This window comes from Lepidothrix coronata, unplaced genomic scaffold, assembly GCF_001604755.1.
Source record: "Lepidothrix coronata isolate B3197 unplaced genomic scaffold, Lepidothrix_coronata-1.0 Scaffold142, whole genome shotgun sequence".
NCBI classification, from domain to species: Eukaryota; Metazoa; Chordata; class Aves; order Passeriformes; family Pipridae; genus Lepidothrix; species Lepidothrix coronata.
In genome coordinates this window covers 1914405-1935744 of record NW_016690322.1, presented here as the reverse complement: position 1 = coordinate 1935744, position 21340 = coordinate 1914405, and the positions used below count along the sequence as shown (strand labels likewise).

General features: G+C 48.6%; 2 protein-coding genes across 10 annotated transcripts in view; both read right to left on the bottom strand.

Moving 5' to 3' along the window:
• Positions 1–988: 988 nt before the first annotated feature.
• Positions 989–13737, bottom strand: SLC2A2 (solute carrier family 2 member 2). The gene is made up of 11 exons (XM_017827720.1): positions 13580–13737; positions 12828–12923; positions 12025–12281; positions 11390–11514; positions 10504–10619; positions 9805–9967; positions 9203–9390; positions 8057–8161; positions 5831–5932; positions 5209–5412; positions 989–5004 (listed from the first exon to the last, which is right to left on the bottom strand). Exons 1-11 carry the CDS (start codon positions 13610–13612, stop codon positions 4813–4815), a joined length of 1581 nt encoding a protein of 526 aa, XP_017683209.1. The 5' UTR covers positions 13613–13737; the 3' UTR covers positions 989–4812.
• A 5150-nt stretch (positions 13738–18887) lies between these two features.
• Positions 18888–21340, bottom strand: part of TNIK (TRAF2 and NCK interacting kinase) — a 152723-nt gene continuing 150270 nt past the window's right edge. For all 9 annotated transcript variants that reach the window (XM_017827725.1, XM_017827724.1, XM_017827731.1 and 6 more), the window contains one exon: positions 18888–20440. In XM_017827725.1, the coding sequence (XP_017683214.1) occupies positions 20357–20440 (84 nt within the window). In that variant the 3' untranslated portion in view covers positions 18888–20356. The remainder of the gene's footprint in view (positions 20441–21340) is intronic.

The window sequence follows — 21340 nt, the reverse complement described above, 5'->3', positions numbered from 1 at the left end:
CTTTCCAGTAGGCTCAGGATGCTATGAAGCTTTGTTTCTCCTAACTGTGTCTTTATATATAAGAAGTGAAGAGGGATTAGAAAACTTTTAGAATGTTTTAAACTGAGTGAGTTGTGTCTGTTCTCATTTATGTTCTGGAGGAGTGTCTGACACAAGTCCTTAAATCCCAGCCTCGAGAATATGCATTTCAGCCAGAGCTGGGCTAATCCCACCTTCTTTCCAGAAACATCCCACCTTGTTTCCAGCTGGCCTGCTGGAAGGCAGGAGGTGGTGTTTACACCCACATGAGCCATGGGTTCAGGTCACACAGAAATAACAGGTCACGAGCAAAGCAGTGTAAACAGCCCTGTTCCAACCTGAGCCAGCGTCTGCTTCACCTGCTGGGCTGACTTTGCTGGGATCTCACCGTGTCCTGACTGTTAGAGTTGAGGGTTCACAGCGGCTTATGGGTGCAGCATCGAGCAGGAGGACATGAGAGGCTGGGAGTTGGTGACTCCCCCCTCCACAGGGCAGTGCTGTGCTCAGCAGGCCCTCTGAGCTCCTCCAGTGTCTCTGTGGGGCAGGAGCCGGGTCACGGGGCACGGAGCCTCTGGAGTGACCTTGCCACAGGCACCCACCCTGCTCCGGGCACTGCTTTATTCCTGCCGTTCACCATCAGCTCCCTCTTCCGTGCCTGTGTCCAAATTACCCAGGGAATTACCCTGGGACTGGGGATCAAAGACAAGCAGTGACAGTGCAGGGACACTGAGCTAGTGGGAACTACTGTAACTTCCCCACCGGGAAGAAGGGAAGCACAAAGTAACTCCAGCTGTTCCCTCCTCCTGGGTCTGCAGCAGTGCTCCTGCAGTGATATCCCACTCACGACCTGGGGCCCTGGTGCTTTCCACAGTCACAGAGCCGCTTCCCGCTCCTGAACTGAATACAAGGAGGCAAAAACGCAAGACACTACCCAAGTCTCAGGTCTACAGTTTATCTACAGCCTGTAAAATTTAAGGACTGATGATCCACAGCCAGGATTTATTGCCCCTTTGCTGGGGAGGAGATCCTTCCTTTTCAGCACAGCTACTTAGGCTGTGCCTCTGGGTAAAATTTGTCAGTATTGCTTGAGAATTTAGTGAAACACTTGAGCACACTCGGCTACCTTAAATTAAATCTCATGCTTACACATTCTGCTGGTGTTCTGCCATGAAATTCCTCAGCTCCCATAGATTTCAGTGAAAGATAAGGACAGTGAACACCTTGGAAAATTCATCTTACCTCAAAGACTTGGTACCTGTGTACACAGTACTTGGGTTAACTTTATCGTTACCAGCTGTTTGACTCTGGAGGTGGAGGGTAGTGCTTTTCAGCGATGAAAAACAAGTTGAAGTGAGGCAGAAAAATCTGTGATAAATTAGTGTGGAGAGTGTTAATGGGGCCAAATGTCCTGAGTTTATTGAATTAGGGAAGTCAAACTAATTTTAAAATTAAGCCTAGAGAGTGGGAGACCAGATATCATTGGCACAACAGGAAAGTCTTAATGGCTGTCATCTCAGCACATTAGGAAAACACTGTCAAAGCTCTTGCTGACAAGATGCTTTCTCAGGGATTATTAATTATATTGCATTATTAGCCAGGCATGGTATGAGAACATATTTTGCCCGTTAACTAAAATGCAACAACCATTTAGCTAATAAGTCTTTTCAATTTTCTTAATGATTAGCGACTTAGTAAAACTGTAACAGTGAGAGGTAAAAATAATGGTTCAACAAGCTGTATCTCAAGAACAAGTTTTAACTGGAACTTGCATGTAGCAAGGACAGATAAAGTGTACAGTTCTAATTACTGGCCTGATGGGACAAGACATAGGTAAACATATCGACTCAAATGACCCCTTCCTGCGTTGTCATATGGTAAAAGTGCTCTTGTGATAGTTCAGCCCAGCTTGATCCTTCCACCACAGCCATAGGGAAGACAGAGGGTCAGCAGTGCCAAGATTTGCTCATCCTGTCCCAGGCTGGAAGGAGAAGACTCCCTTCCCTTCCACACAGCAGCTGCTGCAAGGAAGCACAACCTGAAACTATTTTCCTTGAGCCTTTCTGAACCCTCAGGCAGATCTTCCGGGAAGTTCAGGGATATAGGTATGGGTAATGTTAATGTTGCAGGGCTTTGTTAAACTAATTTATGTGCTGCAGTACAGTAATTGAATCAGGCTTTCTATTCTCATTCACCAGTGACATGAGAAAACAAGAACTGGCTGCTCAGTGTTGCTCAATAAATGGCCCTTCACTGCTGAGTTCCTGGCAGTCACTGGTGCCCTGCAGGCATTAGGACAAAGATTAGCAGAAGTTTAGCGAAATAGTTTTGGACCACCTGTATGATGACTGGGAACCCAGCCTGGCTGGGTCCTCCCTCAGAGCCCTCTCCCCAAATGCTCCTTCTGACAGTCATGCCTAGAGAGGCCCCAGCACCAAGTTTTAAGCTGCAGCAGCGCCATGAAGCAGAGGTGCTTCACGGCAGGGTGAAGTGGGAGTGGGGACAGCTGGGGCCAGACACCAGCACACCTCCAGTGAGGGTTGATCCCAACACAGAGCCAGCTCACACCGGCTCCAGGTCTGCCTCCAACCCCAGTCTCACCTCTGTACCATCCATTTAAGGGGGTTTGGCTGAGGTCTTGCACAGCATTTACCACCCATGCAGCAGATGTGTCCTGCCAGGAAAATAGGTCCTGTCTGGCACTGCACACATGTCTGAGATGTACAGAGGGAAAAAAACAACAGCACAGGCCAACACACACCATAGATGTTGTTCACTGTCACTTTTATCTAACAGACATAGATAACATTACTGAAAGCAAGAACCCATCTCTTTTTCCCCCCCTTCTTTTACATTCAGACAATCAGTTATAATATTTAACTACCTGTAGTAAACACTGTGGAGAGTTTCTGAGTCTGCTGTGGCAGCTGGTCTCACCTGGGAGGACCTCTTTGCAGCACACAGACAGAGGGTTCCACTCAGATCTGTGCCCCAGCTCTGCTGCTCTCTTCTCCACCCTGGCCTGGGCCCTGGTTCCCAGATCCCTGCATGCCCCATGTCAGACCTGGAATCCCCACTGCTGTAGCACATGACAGCACTGACCCAGTTCTCCTCTAGTTAAATCCCAGCAGTCACTCCAGGAAAGCCTTTGGTGCAATCTTACTGCTTCAGTGCACACACTGGGGCCAGAAACTTCTCCCAAAGGACCTCATGGCTGCACTTCCAGTCACTTGGAAGGGACTAGAATCTGCTTTAGAGTCGTAATTCCAAGAGAGTAAAGTCTACAAAGGAAAAACGTTCAGGCACATGGAAAGGAGCATGAACATTCCCTAAAACCAAACCCACAGCAGCAGCATGATCCTCCTTGGCCCATCTGTTCTGTGCTTTTCATTATGCTTGATCCTCTGTTACATTTTGGCCACTGCTTTACCATCAGCGTGGTGAGCTCACAGCAACCCAGCAATGCTGGTGTTTCATCTCTAAATAAATAATGGGTTTCTATCCTGAGAATGTTGCTAGAAAGTAACCTGGTATCACAACAAAGAACATGCAAATCTTAAAAGTCAAGCAAACAGAGAGCAGGCTTTTACAGTGGTTCCAAGATATGCCCCCAAAAAAGGAAGAAAAATCCATGGAGTTTGATTCTGTCACATAAAAATGTCTCACAAAGAAGCAAAAGGAGCACAAACAAGGCTATGGAAACAGCATGACCTCCTGCTTGCACTTCTTGGCTGCAGCACATCCAGCCAGCAAAATCCTAAGTGGTGCAAAGTGGGGGTCCCATCAGTGGGCACCTTCCAGTTAACCCTCCAGTACCCATTCCCTCTTTGGGTCATCATTAATTGTTACAGTATGGGCAGCCCAAGCCCTTGGCTCAGGCTGGAGCCTGTGGGTCTGAGCACTGTACAAAAGGAAGGAAAGGCAGGCACAGAGGATGGGGAAGGAGGTGACCTGGCAGTATTCACATCGTGGGAGGGATGGCAGCAGGACTTGGGTCTCCTCACCCTGGGGTCAGGAGCGCCCAGGCCCCTTGTGTGGTCAGTATTGTGCTTGCCTTGTGCTGCAGCAGGGAGAAGGGAGGGAGGAGAGCCTTCCTAGGAGGAAAGAGGGTGCTGAATAGTTTGGCTGAAACATAAGGAAAAAAATGCCCATCAGCCCAGCCACAGTTTCTAAGATTCTCCTAAAAAATGTTGTGATTGGAAATCCTTATGAGATCGGACAGCATTTCCATAATGCACAGACAGCAAAGCAAAGTGAGGTTCAGGTGGGATCCACCTTTTTCCTCTGCATAGGCACCAGTAAGGGGGAGTTCGCCCGACCTGTTTTCCTTGGCACCCCATGCAATCAGTGCTGTGTGCTGGAGGCACAACTGCACTAGCAGTTGGCTTCTCAAGGCACCAAGTCACTCACGAGAAGGAAGCAGCAAGCATGGGACAAAAAGGTGAAAACGTGAGGCTGCAGCATCAGCCGACCCCTCTTTCCTTCACTCCAGCTGCGCCATGGCCCTGCTTGGCCATGTGGTAACATCACTGTCCTGCTGGGGTCTTACAGAGGGACATGGAGACACAGATAACATACTCCTCCCGTCCTTTCCCTGGCTTTTCCTGCAGTACCAAGTATCTCAGACTAAAATGCCAGGTTAGCACCTGGGAGGTGTGAACCGTGGCAGCCAGAAGGAATGCGGTGGATGGGTCCTCCTGGTCTGCTGGCTGCAAGGTTTTTGTGAAATGAGACTTTTGCCCACGGTGCCTGAAGGAGGTCCATGCCCAGTCCCTCCTTTCTGGGTGGGTGGGATGGCTATGCCTCCTCAGTGGCTCGCAGGTCCTGCAGCTCAGTCATGGCTTTGGCCGAGAGCTTCTTGCGGCGGAACACAGCCGCGATCTCCTCAAAGGACTTCCCTTTCGTCTCCGGGACTTTGAAGTAGGCAAACAGAAAGAAGAGTAGGAGCAGGGCTGCGAAGATCGCAAACACGTACGGTCCACACAGATCCTGCAGTGGGGCAAGTGGGAACAGGGGATACCACCATGAGCACTGCGGGGATGGCTTCCTTTTCCTACCCTGGGGGACTGAGGTGCCCAGCAGGGCTTGGGGATGGAGATCTGGGAGGCACATCCCCATCCCGCTGGGTTGCTCTGGCAGCCAGCAGCGGGGTCATGCCAACCATTTATTTGTATGGTTTGAGGGGTTTCTTACCGCTATGTACTGGAAGCACATTCCCACGATGAAGTTGCAGGCCCAGTTGCAGAAGCCGGCGACAGCGATGGCGGCAGGACGTGGGCCTTGGCTGAACAGCTCGGCCACAATAAACCAGGGGATGGGCCCAGGCCCGACTTCAAAGAAGATGACGAAGAGGAAGATCGCAACCATGCTGACATAGCTCATCCAGGCAAACTGGCTCTGCAAAAGGTTGGTGTTATAGTCCCAACACAACTCTCATTAATTATCACCAATTACATTAATTAAGCTTCTTTTTCAGAAATTTCTTTCCATTCAGACAAGTGGGGACTGGACATGAATAATTAAGGCTCTCAACTCTTGTGCCAGGTGCTGGCTGGGCGTGTGTTGCCAGTGTTGCTGTTTGCAGGAGTTCACAGCCATCAGCTCAACTGTTCCTTTGAGCTCTCTCCTTGCCTGCAGCACGGCCAGGACAACAGAGAATGGTTCTGTCATTAATAACTAGGGTGTTCAGTAGAGGAGGTCACCCCTTATTTGGTTTTATATCCCAACAGGGGCTTGCTCCAGTGGTTTGGACTGACTTTGATGGCGTCTTCTCTTGTTTGCAAACAAGGGATTAAAAATGGAGAGAAATCCTTACCAGAAGCACAAGTCCAACTGTCATGGCCACGGCGCTTATTAACATGCCCATCAATCCAGCCAGGAACAGGGACCGCCTGCCCGCCTTCTCCACCAGAAAGACCTGTAGAAACACATGCAGCAGCTCAGTCTCCAGCACTGCTGCTCTCAGGATCAGGTCCATTAGCAATAACCAACCTGTTACCACTGCCACACTACCCTCCTGCTCTTTTAGCTCTTTTGATAGGGATTTATGTGCTGGTTTCCAAGTGTGAGAAACTCTGTCAGTGGCTCTTAGGGAGTGAGACTGAGAAGTCACCTTGCCAAGGGCAAGGCAAAGCCACATACACTCAGAACTCATGAGTTTCCAAGCTCTCAGGACTTCTCACTTCTACACATGTATTGCTGACTATAAACTTTTCCTCTCTCTCTTTTTCTGTTGTGTTTTTTTTGTTTGTTTGTTTGTTTTTGTTGTTGTTGTTTTTTGTTTTGTTTTTTTGTTTGTTTTGTTTTGTTTTGTTTTTTCCCCAGGAAGAAAAAACTCACTACCTCTGCATTAGTTTGAAATTGGCCTTCAAAATGTAGCATGATTCAGGTCACACCATTGCACCTTGCCTGTCCCAGGGCAGGGATAGTTTTGTAGCAGCAGAATTTTCCTCCAATTGCTCTCAGACTCCTTTTGTTTCCCTGGCATCCATGAGTCTTAGTTTTCTCCTTCTCAGCTCCTCTTGGTAGACTCAGTCATCTCACACAGCTTGTGTAAGTCTGTACCAGACACCTCACCCAGTGGGGAGGTGTAGGTACCTCCAGAGGACAGTGCAGATGGCCTGGCCTAACTGTGCATGAGCCTCTGAGGATGCCCAGTCCTTCCCCTCTGCTCTGAAGGACACCTCTGGCTGGCAGCTCAACCTTTCCTGCCATTATAGCCGTGATTTATGCTTCTAGGAGACCGTCTCCTTTACTGGAGGTGGTTCATCCTGCTGACTCGGGAAGTTGCAGAGAACGAGCCTCTGTGTTCCCTTCTCCCCCTGCCAAGGTCCACCCGCTGTCAGCACTTCTGCCTTTTGATCGGGGTCTGTCATTTATTGACAAAGGCAGGTAATTTTTTAAGTTCTCACGGCCAAAAGAAGCAAAGAGCAAATGCCCCAGGCTGCGAGTATCAGAGCCTCAGAGTGGGGATGGAACTGCAGGAGACCCTCCGTGCTGGAGAAAGGCTTCTTCCAGCTGCAAACCTCCTAATTTCATTTCACAATAAAGATCACATTTTCTTCTCACTATGGGGCCTGTGAAAGTTCACCCCAAGACCTCCTATCTCATACATGCTGGAGTAAGAATGGTTTGTGTTGGAAGGGACCTTAAATACCATCTTGTTCCAACACCCCTGCCATGGGCAGGGACGTCTTCCACTATCCCAGGTTGCTCCAAGCCTAGTCCAACCTGGCCTCGAACGCTTCAAGGATGAGGCATCCACAGCTTCTCTGGGGAACCCGTTCCAGTGCCTCACCACCCTCACAGTCTATTTCTTTCTAATATCTAATCTAAACCTGCCCTCTGCCAGTTTAAAGTGATTCTCCCTGTCTTAAATCTCTTGGAGCTGTATATTTCTCCCTTGCAGCCAGTCCTGCTTTGTTGGAGGTAAAAGTCCTTTACTCCCTAAGTCTCTTGAGAGGTGTCAGGGAAATGGGCTTGGCATTTCCTGATCTTATATTAATGGCCACATTAAAAAACTAATTGCCTGCTGACAGGAATTGTGTTAATCTTCTCAGGAGAGAGACAAACGAAGGGAAAGTCTGTGGAAACAAAACCATCCTTTTATTGCTGCAGAGCACTGCCTAGGTAGGATGAGGATAGATGCTGGATTACTGGATTGGATACATAGCAGGTGCTATGTACACACACAAAACAGTTTGAAAGATAAGGGGTAAAGGAGACTGTGAGCTGCTTGCTCCCCCATCACAGGCCCCAGCCCCTTTTGTTTTGGGGAATTGCTGAGTTACCAGAGCTTCCCTGAACACAGTGAAGTATTTTCCACTCATAAGGCATTTTAGCAGTGCTGATGTCAGGCTCTCTGTCAAGGCTTAAATTTTCAAAAGAAACTTGCCCAGGGAATGATTTTTCCCTGTAAGGTGTTCAAGGTCAGCCCTGAAAACTGCAAATCCCAGCCCAAGCTCCAGGATAAAATCATGTTTCAAAACCACATTGTAGCTTACGTGTCTTTGTAGTCTGTGTGGCAGAAGTATTTACTTACAGAGATAACAGTGAAGACTGTGTTCACCACTCCAACACCGATGGTTGCGTAAACTGGTTGGTCAACTCCAGCTCTCTCGAAAATGTTTGTAGAATAGTAAAAGATCTATCAAAATACATCAAGATGAAGGATTAGGCAACAGGGCTGGTGGAACTTTTTGTTCTCTTGAGAGAAGAGTTGCACTTGCTTGGCTGAGATGTGAAGTAATTTAATTATGATTAGTTTTTCAACTTTTAATAGCTTGTTATAGTAATTAAAGCTGAAAATTTCAAAGGAGCCGGAGGGAGTTAAAAATCCTGTTGAAATTCCCCTCCCGAGCTACTGCATTTGCACATTAAAACTGTTTTCTTCCATGTAGTCCATGTTTAATCTTGAAATCCAGCACTGAGCAATGAAGAAAAATATCTTAATATGACTGAGTTGTACATGAATTTTAAAATATTCTCACTGCATTGAAACGATTCCCATTTCTTCCTTCTCTTTGAGAATAAGGTGATTCTTTTCTGGTAAAAGTTAAGGGCAGCAGGTAAATGGGTGCTGTCCTCAGCTGGGCTCTGTGACATCCTCATCCCAGTCATCCCCACAAGGCTGGGCACCCCTGCATGCCACTCTGCCTTGGGATGCAGAAATGCTCCCAGAGTTTTGAAAGCTGGTGGAACAGAGGCCTCAAGTTTCACCAGACTTTCAAAAATGTGATTTTTAGCAGATTTTGAAAAGGAGGCTCTATGCTTCTGGGTGCAAAATGGTGATTTCTGGTATCCCCAAGAGGTGATGCAAAAAACTGTTTAGTTACAAATAGCTAGAAAATAGTGATTCTGTGGTTCCTGGGGTGAGCACATAGTCATTAAAGAGAGAAAACTGCTGATGAACTCAGTTAGGTGGAGGGTCATGGGACTGCTCAGCATGGACCCACTGTGCCAGCTAGGTTTGTGCTGAACTCCCTCACACCCTTCTCCCCTCCTGCCCTCCCACAGCCAGCATGGCAGTGAGATCCACCATCAGCACTGATGGTGGTGGCTGAGGAAGGAGCCCACTGCAGCCATGGGAAAGCCACCTTTCCCCCCTGCACGGCTCGGATGGAGCCAGAGCTGCCTTTTCATGCTCAGCGTGGGTTTCTTGAAGGACAAACATTGTGGGGAGACTCACCGCATTGATTCCTGAGAACTGCTGGGATATTTGCACCATCAGTGCCACGATGACAGCCTGCCTGTACTTGGAAGAGGTGAAAAGCTGTCTTATGGAGACTTTCTTTTCACTAGCAGCTTCTTGCTTTTCTTTTTCCATCTCTGCAATCTCTTTCATCGGGTCACAGTTTCCTCTAAGCCTTTTCAAATCTTATGAAAAAAAAAGAAAGATTGACATTTTATCTTCAGATAAGGCACGGAGTAAGGACAAGAATCTCTCTAGCTAGAACTCAGGGTAGGCCAGCCACATGGACAGCCATGTCCTCTTGCTCTGAGGATTCCTATGGCACATCAAGGATCCAAAGTGTGTCTGCTTGGCCAGGGGCAGCAGCACATCAGTCCTGCAACAGCCCTGAGACACTATGCTCAAGCTTCATCTCTCAGCAATGCTGCTTAGTCCCATGCAAACAGTTTTTGGTCCAGATCTGATTTGTACCTCAGCAGCTCAGAGGGTGGAATGGAGCAACCACACAGTTATATGTGAATCCTCAGCCTTTTTCCTTCTGTGTTTAATACTGTGTACAGTATAAAAACAATTCTAGACAAGCCCAGAATGTGTCTTACTTCTTTTAGCTTCCTCCACCTTCCCCAGTTTGATGTAAAGGTATCGGGGGCTCTCGGGGCACAGCAGGAGCAGGAAGAACTGCAGCAGGGCAGCCATGCCAGACAGACCGAGGAGCAGGGGCCACATCTCATCGTTGCCCAGGAGAAAGTCTAGTCCAAGGACCTGGAATAATTGAGGCATGTTTGAATGGATTGTTTTGCAGCCTAAGAAAAGAAAGTGATTTATCACTTTGGCATTTTGAAGTGACAGCCTGGAAGTAAACTAGAAGCAAATACCAATTCTTTTTCTGGATGTATTTGTTCTTGGTACATTTATGTGCCCACCTGTTGCATAGTTGGAACTCCTGCCATGGTAGGGAAAAGCTGACTGGGACTTTGGGCTTCCTGCTTCTCTGATAAAGCCATTTTTGAGAACCTGATTATTAGGGTCTTGTGCTCAGGATCCAGCCTGATGCTGATTAGATGCTGAAAATAATTCCTCAGGGAAAGGAGAAATTGCAGAAGCATTTTTTATTTCTTGAGATGTCATCTTTGTTAAGACACCTCCAACTCAAGGCATGAGTTTAACCCCATTAGAGCAGATTGCTTTGCGCACTCCTTCAGTTTTGGGGTGGAATGGTGTGTGACACCCCAGCGTATCACTGGGGTCTCCCTAATCTCCAAACCACCCTCTCTGGACACGTGAGCTTTCCTTCTTACCTGGCTGATGAGGATCCCTGTGACAATGGCGAGCTGGTGCAGTGTCCCCAGCGCTCCCCGAAGGGCTGTGGGAGAGACCTCGCTGACGTACATGGGCACAAGTCCGGAGGAGAGCCCTGCATGGAACACACTCAGGTGTCACCTCCTCTAGACCACAGCTCAGAAACTAGCAGAAACCACTCCCCAAACGGGAAAGGAGGATGGAGCCTGTGTGCTGCATCCCACACCCCACCAAACCCCTCGTGCCTGGCTGAGAACCACCTGCACCTTGGAAAGGTGCTGGGATATCCCTGCATAGGATATCCCAGAGCCCCAAACTGTGAAGCCTCTATACTTAAACACATACATACGAGCACAGAGCAGAGATCCAGAGATCGTCCACTGGGAGGAGGTATCACAGGGCAAAGAGCTTGCTTAAAACTTGCCTTGAAACCTCAGAGCAGAGTATTGTATTTGCATACCAGTAACAGTGGTAACAAGCAGTTATTTCTAAGGTAATTCTAATGTAATTCCATATTATTTGCTGACTGTTGTATTCTCTCCCTGTACAGTGCTCCTGTGCTCTTTGCTAGACAGCACTGCTGTCTAGGGAACCTGTTAACCAGCCTGGCTAATGATGTGTTGTTACAGCAGCCACCAGCAAGATCCAGCCTTGAGATAGAGAGGGGCTTGCTCCTTTCTAGCATATGTAAAACAAACCAGTTTCCTGACAGAGCCAACCCAGATACTTCTGGGAAAGATCCTGGATCGAGAAGGACAGACAGAGGAAGAAGAAAACTCCCACCTGTGAAATTCCTTCTGATTAAAAAAAGATTGAAAAACATAAGAAACTCTGAACTGCAGCCCTGGAGCACCCGGCACCCTGCCTGACCCAGGCTGGACTCACCGCAGTACAGCCCTGTGACTGCTCTCCCGGCAATGATGAGGATGTGAGACGGCCCAAATTTTGCCAGCCCCATGAGGAGGTTCCCAGCGATGGAGAGGACGTTCACCACCAGCATGGCTTTCACCCTGCAAGGCAGCAGCACCACAGCTCCTTCCAGCACCTCGCTCAGCCAAGGCAGCCGTCGAGACATGCAAGTGGAGCTATTAACTGACATAATCAGCACTACAGAGGGAAAAATAATGATTGTAGGCACTGCAGAATATAGCGCCCGGGTGCAATCAGAGTAGTTAAAATTATATTATAAATTACATTTTACATCCTGTGCAAACACTGTTCAGATGCCCTTCTCTCCCACTTGCCATGAAAAGAAAAGGGGGAATTCAGAAGTTAATCAAGGCTGCTCATCAGCTGCTGTCTGAAGTGCTAAAGTTGCAATAAAACACCTGATTTATAATTGAGGATTTTAATAAGCCCGACCTCTATGATGGTTGGAACAGTTTTTTGGAAGTCGGAAGGTTTTTTTTTTCCCCTTTTTTTCCTAAATTGGGGAAAATACTAGAAATTGTATTTCTACAGAGAGGGAACAGAAAGTCTCGGGCTGTGGCACAGAGTCACAGCACACACGGAGTTCTCACCTGCCGAGCCGGTCGCCGATCCAGCCCACGGTGAAGGAGGAGACCATGCCACCGACGGCAAACACGGAGACAGAGAGGGACCAGTACATGGTGAGGATGTGTGAGGAGGTGGCCAGGTCCTCGCTGGTGTCAGCCAGGGGTGCGAGCGTGCCCTTGGTGCCAGCCTGGGGGTCTGTGCCATCCTCCCCGGAGGTGTTGGTGGCGTGTCCATCCAGGGGGATGATGCCCAGCACGCGCCCGTAGTGTGCCTCTATCACCTGGGACAGGCAAAGAGGGAAAACCCCATCAGCTCAAATCTATAACCACCCCAAGAGCTGTTTTGGGTTTTTTTTCTGCCCCAGGAAAATCTTTTCATTGGAGGGTCTGCAGGAGTGAAATCATGGGGTCACCCCCAGCTCCCCTACACCCAGGGACCAGCGAGGAGGGGCCACACGGCAGGCACAGAGCATCCCCTCCTCCCTGGGCTGAGGTGAGCGTGGTGTCAGCACCAGCAGAGAGCTGCAGTCCCTCGGCCTGGGCACGGGGACTGTGTTGCAGTGAGGATGGCTCCACGACTGCAGAGCCCTGCTCCTTTCCCTGGGGAAGTGGCAGAGGGGGGGGTCCTAGCCATGTTCTCACCCCGCTGCCTTTGTGCTGTGGGAGAAAGCGCCTGGGGAAGTGGCAGAGGGGGGGGTCCTAGCCATGTTCTCACCCCGCTGCCTTTGTGCTGTGGGAGAAAGCACCTGGGAAAGGGACAGGGAAGGGACAGATGGGCCCTGAAGCCTTGTCCCTTGGCTGTGCATGGCCTGGGGGGCTCAGCTTACCTTCTGGGGGGCATTAATGACACCCAGGCTGTAGCCGAACTGGAAGAAGCCCAACACTGCAGTGAAGACAGAGAGGACCAGCGTTCCCGTGAGGTGCTGGGGGAGGAAGCAGAGAACAGCCTCATCCTGTTGTCCTAACCCTGCCCCAACCTGGGGGGCTGCACCCCATCCCTGTCCCAGGGGACTCTGGTGCCCGGCTAGCCAGGACCGCGGCATCCAGCCAAACCTGCAGAAGCACAGGTGGTTTGGCTTCAAAGGAGAAGGAAGGCCCCTGGAGACAGGCAAGATCAAGGCCCCCAGGGCAGAGTGCTGTTGCCCCACAATGAGCAGTCCAGCTCTCCCTGATGCACTGCCCATCCTGGCCCTGGAGCTCACAGGAGCCAGAGCTCTGCCTGGTACAGCAGCACAGGCAGCAGCAGCGTGCCCTGTCCCATCCCCATCCTCATCCCCATCCCTGGAGCACAACAGCTGGGAAAATAGTCACCAAAACTGTGGTTTTCAGCAGTGCTGTTTCAAGCATTGTTTCCTTCCATCACAGTTAAAGTTATCCAATGAGCCAACAGAGCTCTTAAAAATAAAAAACAACCCCCTGACCCCTTTGCCCCTGTGCTCAGTACACAGACATCAGAGAGCAATTAATTAAGGGAGGGGATTTTTTTTTTTTTGGTTGGTTTTGGTTCTTGGCACGGAATTGCTCAGTGCTGGGCTCCTGCAGAAATCCCAGTGCAAAAATACCAGTGAGCCATGGTTACCTTCTCTGTCTGCATTTTGCTTTTCTCTTCCATCCTGCAGCTCCTCCACTGTCCTCCCAGGAATGGTCCCTGTCCTGGGCTGTGGAGCGAGGTGAGGGCTTGGGCAGGGAAGGAGGGACAGCCAGGCTGGGAGGGAGGCAGGAAAAGTGGCTGATGCTCTGAGAGATGGGTCTATATGAGCTCTGGAGTTAATGAGAAACCCAAGCTTTCCATGTGTTACTTGGCCACTGCTCGGCTCAGGGCAGCCGCCACCAATCCCCGTGTCTGGGGACAGGCACGAAACAACAGGAGACCCACAAAGGCATAGAGTGGACCTGGGAAATTCAAACGATCCAGCTGCAGGGCTGGTTTGGGGCTGTCCCTCGGTTTAACAGCCAGGAATGTGACATGCCAGGGACTCGGGAACACGCTACAGCCTGTTTTGAGATGCTCAACACTTTCCTCGGCTTCTGTGCTGGTGTATGTGCCACATCACAAACCCCTTTCTGAGTTAGGGAGAAGAAACCTCTCCAGCATATGTTAGCAAAGCAGATAGAAAATGACTAAGTGTTTTATTTAGATAGCACTTAGCACCTGCTTTAAAATATATTTATGTGTGTGTATCACATACACAGCCAAACATATAAACACAGATGTATAGAGGCCTCTCTGTGTATCCATACATAGACACCTGCGTGCCCAGAGCCCCTCAGCACCCAGCTGTAGTGCCAGTACACACCTGTACGTGCAGCCTGAGTGGTCAGAGGAGACATCTGAATGTGCATGTGAAGATATAACATAGCAAAATTACCCAGAATATTACCATAACAGAGGTTTTCATTAAAAAACCCTGCAGCAGCATGAACACTGAGCCTTTCAGCACCACCAGCTGATCCCTGCGCTGTCAAATATCGCTGGTTCTGTGAACTATGGCCGATGCTGCAAATACTCCTGCTGCTGCCAAATATCTTTGGCTTGGTTTTCATGAACTTTGCACATCTGCATAAGCTGGTCTGAGCTGGTCTCGCTCCGGCTCAGGCTGTGCTGTCCTTGACATGGTCAATGAGAGGAGCTGCAGGGCCGGGCCGACGGTGGCATCCGTAGGGACGTGCCAAAGTCTGAGTCAGACTGGAGGTGATTAATGCTGATTAAAACCATTACCTTCCAGACCAGCCCCTGATGGGTCCAGCAGCCAAGTTACAGGATGATGCTCTCAGCCATCCAGGCTTCACACAGGCACAAAATGTACTCTCTACAGAGGAAGAGCAAGAGATAAAAAAACAAAGATGAGTGTAAGACCACTAATCTTTGCACTGGGCTCCTCCAGTAAAGTAAAACTTTAACTGGAGGAGAAAAGTTCATTGCATTAAGCAGGTGTTGATTCCAGTCTCAGCACCTGCATTCCCCTCTTGGGCTGGCGTAGCTGTGAGGGGAAGGGCCTGAGGCTGAGCTTTTTAGTTTTCCCCAATATTTGTCCTTCCAGCTGAGATCTTTGCCCATGGTGTTTGTTTGCTCGCTGTGTGTGGATACTCAGGCATTTACAAGCACCATTTCTTTGCACTGCAGTTAAATGCCTCCACAATGGGGCTGTCAGGATTTGACAATTAACATGCTTTTTAACAAGCTTGAATCAGAAAACAAAAGAGAGCCCTGACCCAAGATCCCAAACGGAAACCCTTGGGCGCTGTGAAATCCCTGGCCAGGACTGATGTTCCCCTCCAGGATCCCCATGTACCTGTCTGGGATCCCCATCCTGTCGCAGGTGCCTGGCCAAGAGGGGGTGTTACTTCCCCCCTCTACTTTTCCCAGCCTACCAGAGTTAGAGGGGTGAAAGGGCATCCACATACTGAAATGAGAGAGCAGGGTGGCCTTTCCATGTCTTCCATGCTGCTGCTTCCACAGCTGAATCCTCCTGTAATTCCACTTTCCAGGGGGAGGGTGTGGAGCAGCGGGAGGGGGGGGGATGGTGTGGGTGAGCATCAGTCACCTCCCTCACCAGTGGCCTGGCAACTTCCATGGAAACTTTGGATGCCAAAGGCTGGAAGCCCCACAGCCACATGTATCCCTCGACCAGATCTGCTGGCAAAAGGGATGAAGTTATCCCGGGATTCTCCCATCCCCTCTTACAGTCCCCCCCACGCTGGATGCTCTGAGCCGGTGCCACCTCTCCCTACGAGCTGATGCCAGCTGGGCTGTGACATACTCTTCCACAGCCTGGCTCTGGGCAGTTCAAGCACATATTTAGCTCTCAGTGGCACCAGGACTCCAGACCCTGTGTTTTTCTGAACGGGGGGCTGGATGTGGATGTGCCGATTCCTGAGGCTCACAGGTGGAAAAAGGCCGTGTGTAAATCTGCCTCCCACAGTGGTCACTTCCCAAAGGGGCTGACTGATAGCGTGGAAAACAGAACAACATTCCTACAGGATAGAGCACTGGGCCAGGCTCCGCCAGGATGAATGACCAGCCCAGCAAATCTCTTGCATGTCTGACAGTCGGTTGTGACCACACAAGGTCACAAGGTCACCTGTGACCACACAGGTTGAGCCCTGAGGGTGCAGAGAGCAGCACAGCACAGCTCAGAGCAACACCAACCTGTCCCATGGCTAGTGAGCCTGGCCAGGCAGTGGTTCAGTGATGGGCAAACAACAGTGCCTGCATTATTGCTGATGGTTTACTTAAATAATAAAGTGTAAGAACTGTGTATAATACTGGTTAGGCAGAGTTGCCAGCTTATTGCCTACTCTGTGTTGTGTCCAGTGTAACTGGTGTTGCTGATAATCTAATGCTCTGTGATAAAAGCAATTGGCTAAAGTTTATGGTTGGGCTTTGCTTTTGAGCAGCTGAACATGCTTGTCACCTCAGTGGAAGGAATTTAAAGACTGCAGGACAGTGAGGCTTTCTCTGTGGCCGGGGTAATTTGCACACCTATTTTACTGCCTCTGGGTCACTCAGAGGTAGCTTTGATGTTAAAAAAAAAAGTAAAAATATGCCATTAACTGAAACAAAACCAGAAAGAAGAAAAGGAAGATCGAGTCCATAAATCGCTGGCTCTCCAGGTAAGAGCAGACTGATGCAGCACATCAGCTGGCACAGAAAGATGATGATACACATCCATTTTTCCTCTCTTTAAGGACAGCATCCAGGGCAGGCACTGGTGCTGGAGCCACTCACAGGATGGTGGCTTCAGGCTGATAGTACACATTTAGGAGAGAGAATTTGGTGCATTTACAGCACCGCTGTAAAGATACCGGAGTGGTGGCCTTGTACCCTCCCAGCAAAATCAAGTGGCATTAAAACAGGGGAGGTTAATGGGCCCTCTCCCACCTCCCAGCTCTGGGTGGTGCAGCATCACCCAGAACAGAAAAACTGGGAAGCAAACCCAGCAAAGCTGTTCTGCAGCAGGTCATGACAGCCTGGGTGGGAAGTGGGAAGTGGCAGCTCTGCAGGGAACACAGGGCAGGACACAGATACTGCAGGGCAGCAGTGGTTGTGACAGGCATCCTACACCTGGAACCACATCCTTACTGCTGAGAACATTGCTGGATCTCCTCTGAGGAGCTGTGCCCTGGTGGGTGGCTTATCCTGGACACAGGCAGGGTATGGAATGGAGGGTCCACCCCACACCTTCGGGAACAGGTAGGTTCAGTCACTGCTGGCCGACACGATGCTCACACTGTCCCCAGTTACGCAGCATCAAATCGTTGCCTGAGCAGAAAAGGACCTTACATGGGCTCATGTGGAGACAAGGAACTGCAGCACAACTACTTCAAACCATTTCCAGCAACCAGCCCAGCTCTGGGGCCAGGGTCACCTTGAGCATCCCCCTTCTGTCACAAAGATGTCACAAAATACCCACTATCAACCTCTAAACCGTCTTGCAACAAGAAAAATCCCATTTGATTATATTTCTGAAACAGGTTTGAAAACATGCAGTTCGCACAAGTAGCTGCTACAGCCTTACCTCTGAGCATCCTTCACCTGGGAGTGGTACCCAGCACCTCCCTGGGGTGCTGGGGGTCACCAGGGGCCTCACACAGCCTTGTGTCAGCTCTTGAGGCTTTTATTCCATTTGCCAGGACTCATCCCTGAAGTTCATGCAACATTTCACAGCAACTTTGTAAATAACTGAATCTGCAAGAGGCTCAGGTGACTCCTGCATGCACAGACATTACTGCTTTTTACTCTTGCAGCACTGCTCAGCTGAAGAAATAAATTTCCTTTCCCAGGTAAAAACTCCCAGAAACAGGGTTTCAAAAGGAGCCCCAGGTTTTATTTCTTTAAACACTAAGTAGTTTCTGCGAGCACTGATCAACTACAAATGTATTTTACTTACAGCAAAAGACAAGAAAATCAAAGCTAGGAATATCTGAAGGAGAAAGCAGGTCATTATAGTAATCATGGCTTGATTTTGTAGAAGAGCAGAAGTTTTTAGGTAATGGTCCATCAAAACATCCCTTGGCCACTGCTGAGTGCTGAGTGCACACATCCCATCTCCCTGCACTCATCCTGCTCCAGAATGCTGCTCTCCCGAGAGTCTCCAGCCAAAGAGCATAGTGACTGGGAACCCTGAAAATCCCCTTTACCTCCATGTCCTCCAACAACCCAGGTTTTATTTACCCAAACATAAAAGGCATGGTTTAATGGTGAAGTTTTTTCTGTTTTATTGTGGTTGGCACCAGAAAAACCTTTGCTCTGTGGTATCTCCATACACACACACACCGTACACAACACTGTGGTAATACTGCTTTCTCGTGATTTTTTGTTTCAAATTATTCTAAGATTTTAAAAAATACATTCACAAACTACCTTATGTTTAAACACAATTAATTCCTTCTATTTCATCACTGTACCCAAAACCCTACATTAAAAAAATAATCATCCAAGGCTGTGTATTTGTAGCTTGAAGGGGGACCAAAAAAACCCCCAAAACTAGTTATCAGTTTGCAACATAATAAAAACTCTGGGCTTTATTTGATTTATATTTTAACCACAATGAAAATATAAAGAGCTGGTGGCAATCAGTGTCTGTGATGGGACTTGCATGGGGTTTGAATACCAGTATTGTGGTCCTATGGCCATCCCTACACTCTGAAGGCTGCACTGGCCCAGCAGGAGGGTGCCTGAAGAAGGCACCCACAAAGCACATCTCACCTGTGCTCCCCTGGACTCCATATCCTGCTGCAAGTCCACTGCCAACAATCCCTCCAATACCAAACCGTGACACCCTTCCCCCGGGATGCTTCGGGTGAGGGTGGCCCATCCCATCCCATCCCCGCCGCCCCACATCGCCTCTCACCCTTGATAAAGATTCAAGTTTGACCAAGTCCTGTTGATTTAATCATTTTTTAATAAAGCCATCGTTACTGAGTACACCAAGATTGCCAGTTAAGCTCTCTATATGTCGCTGGAGGTAACAGCGCTGTGATCGACAGCGGAACAGAAAAAAAAAACAAACGAAACCAAACCAAAAAACAAACCCCAACCGAAACGAGGTAGGTTAAAACCAGCAACACAGACCTTGTTATGCGACACCCCAACACCACAGGCGGCCATGCTTGCAGCTACTGAGAAAGAAAACCCCAGATACGCACCGAAAACGGAAATCAACTGAGCAGAGTTTATAAGGACACGATTCAACCTGAACTAAACACACACACACGGTTCGGCACAGATGTTGTCTTTCACTGTATGTTGGGTAATTCCTAGGGAGTGGAGGGGATGGAGAACAAGTAGATTCAGACCCTTGGCCGAAGAAACCACACATATATATAATTTTTTAAGCTCTTTACAAGCCTAATCCAGCAATGTGGGGAGACAGGCAGCTTGTTTCGTGGTCCCCCTCCCTGTGCCAGCTGCTCCCGCACGCCAGCGCCCGGCTCCGGGCTGAGGGGCACGAGCGCTCACAGCTTGTGCCGGCTTCGGCATCAGGATCCGGTGCCCACGGCATCCTGGGAGCCGTCTGCGGCCACAAATCCCACCTTGGGGGCGAGCACGGGGCTCCTCCGACCGCTCCGCCGTCCTCTCCTCCTCCGATTCCCCATCCCGGTGCCCACGGCCAAGCCCCGGGGCGGGAGGGCACCTCCGGAGCAACAAGAAATGGCACCTCTGTCCCTATCAAGACACACCATTATGTGAAGATCCATATAGAAATATGGATTGACAGACTTGACAAAAATGGTAGCTGATTTTTATTAGTCTAAGGCTAGTAGTTTAGCCATTTAAAATCCATTTCCCAAAAGAGGGGAAAAAAACCTATTACTTTTTCTCTTCTTTAAAAATCCGTTAAGCCGTTGCTGCCAAAAGCAACATGTAAATGTTGGTGAAGGCAAAAGATTTCTAAAATTACCCAGCTATATGGTTATGGCCTTCATCACAAAGATAAAAGGTACATTTATTGTGCTGTCTCTCACCAGATTTAATTGGTAACTTTACAACATACTATATATTTGATGCTAGCAGGCAGACAGAATTAAAAACAGACTTTTTGACACTGTTTTCTCTCCCCGTTCTTACAAAGTAGGGGACAAAGAAAAAGTAAAACTAGAAAACAAAATAAAACAAAATAAAGGAAAACTCATAACCCACTATAACACAGCGTAATCAGGAGACCTCGGGTGGTCCAAGCGTGAAAGTCCATCCCTGGCCGCAGTCCCTGCCCCGGGGCTGGCGGAGCCGGGGGAGTGTGGGGAGGGGGTTCCTCGGCGCCCTCCACACCTGCCTCTACAGTGTTAGTCCACGTGTTTAATGTCCTTTAAATTAGAAATAATGCCATGGCGGTGAGTGCCAAGTGCTCCTCTGTTACCAGTTCATCATGGAGTTTCTGTTGAGGGTCATGAAAAACACTTGGCTGCTTCCTCCGGATCTCACCGATGCAAAAAATACCTGTTTGGAAAGAAGAAGTTATTATTATTTTTATTACTATTATTATTATTATTAAAAATGTCTGTTGACTCAGTGATTGAGGAAAGCAGGAGCTGCCCCACACAATTGGTTTCCTCTGCCTGAACCTCCCTCCCTGCTCCTTTTCTCCAGCTGACAGCACAAATTTTACACAGACCCATTGCCTGGTTCTCCGATGTCCATGGAATTGAGAGGCTGGAGCTAACCCATGCAGACTGGGATCAAACTGAACCACTTATAGGTAAATGTAGTAAATAAACCTCCCTCTCTATAACTACCAAAAAGAGCAAAGTTTAGAAACCCTTAAAATTACCAACTTTATCCCATTTTACTGCCACAGCACCATTTATTATGCAAAATTAATAAAACTGGTCTGGATCTTGCTAAACGTTCACCATGTGGGTCAACACCTGCCTGGCTTTCTTGGGAAAAGTTAGTCCTGGTATTTCAGCTGTTCCTGAAAGTAAAGCTCAGGAAAATGACTTCCCTTCAATATGTTCAAAGCACAGAAACATATCAAGACACTGTATGGAGAACATGGGTTTTGGTGCTTCTGGCAGGATCCACCAACATTTGATCCCAAGGGAAGTCTTAAAAATTAAGAAGTTATAATTTCCAAATACTGAAGGGGACAATCTGAAGCCCCTGTCCTTTTTAAAAGTAAAAATTACTTAATCTTACCAGTTTAACCAGTTCTCTAGAAAGACAAACATCTGGTTTTACTAATTCAAACCCATCAGTGATCAGTTGGTTCCAGTATTTTAGAAAGACCAAAGTGGGTTTTTTCTAGCTTTTTCAGAATTAAATTATACTTTAATTAAACTTAAATTCAGCTTTTTGAGCAGCTTGACATACTCAGCTGCAAGGTTAGGATACATTTTC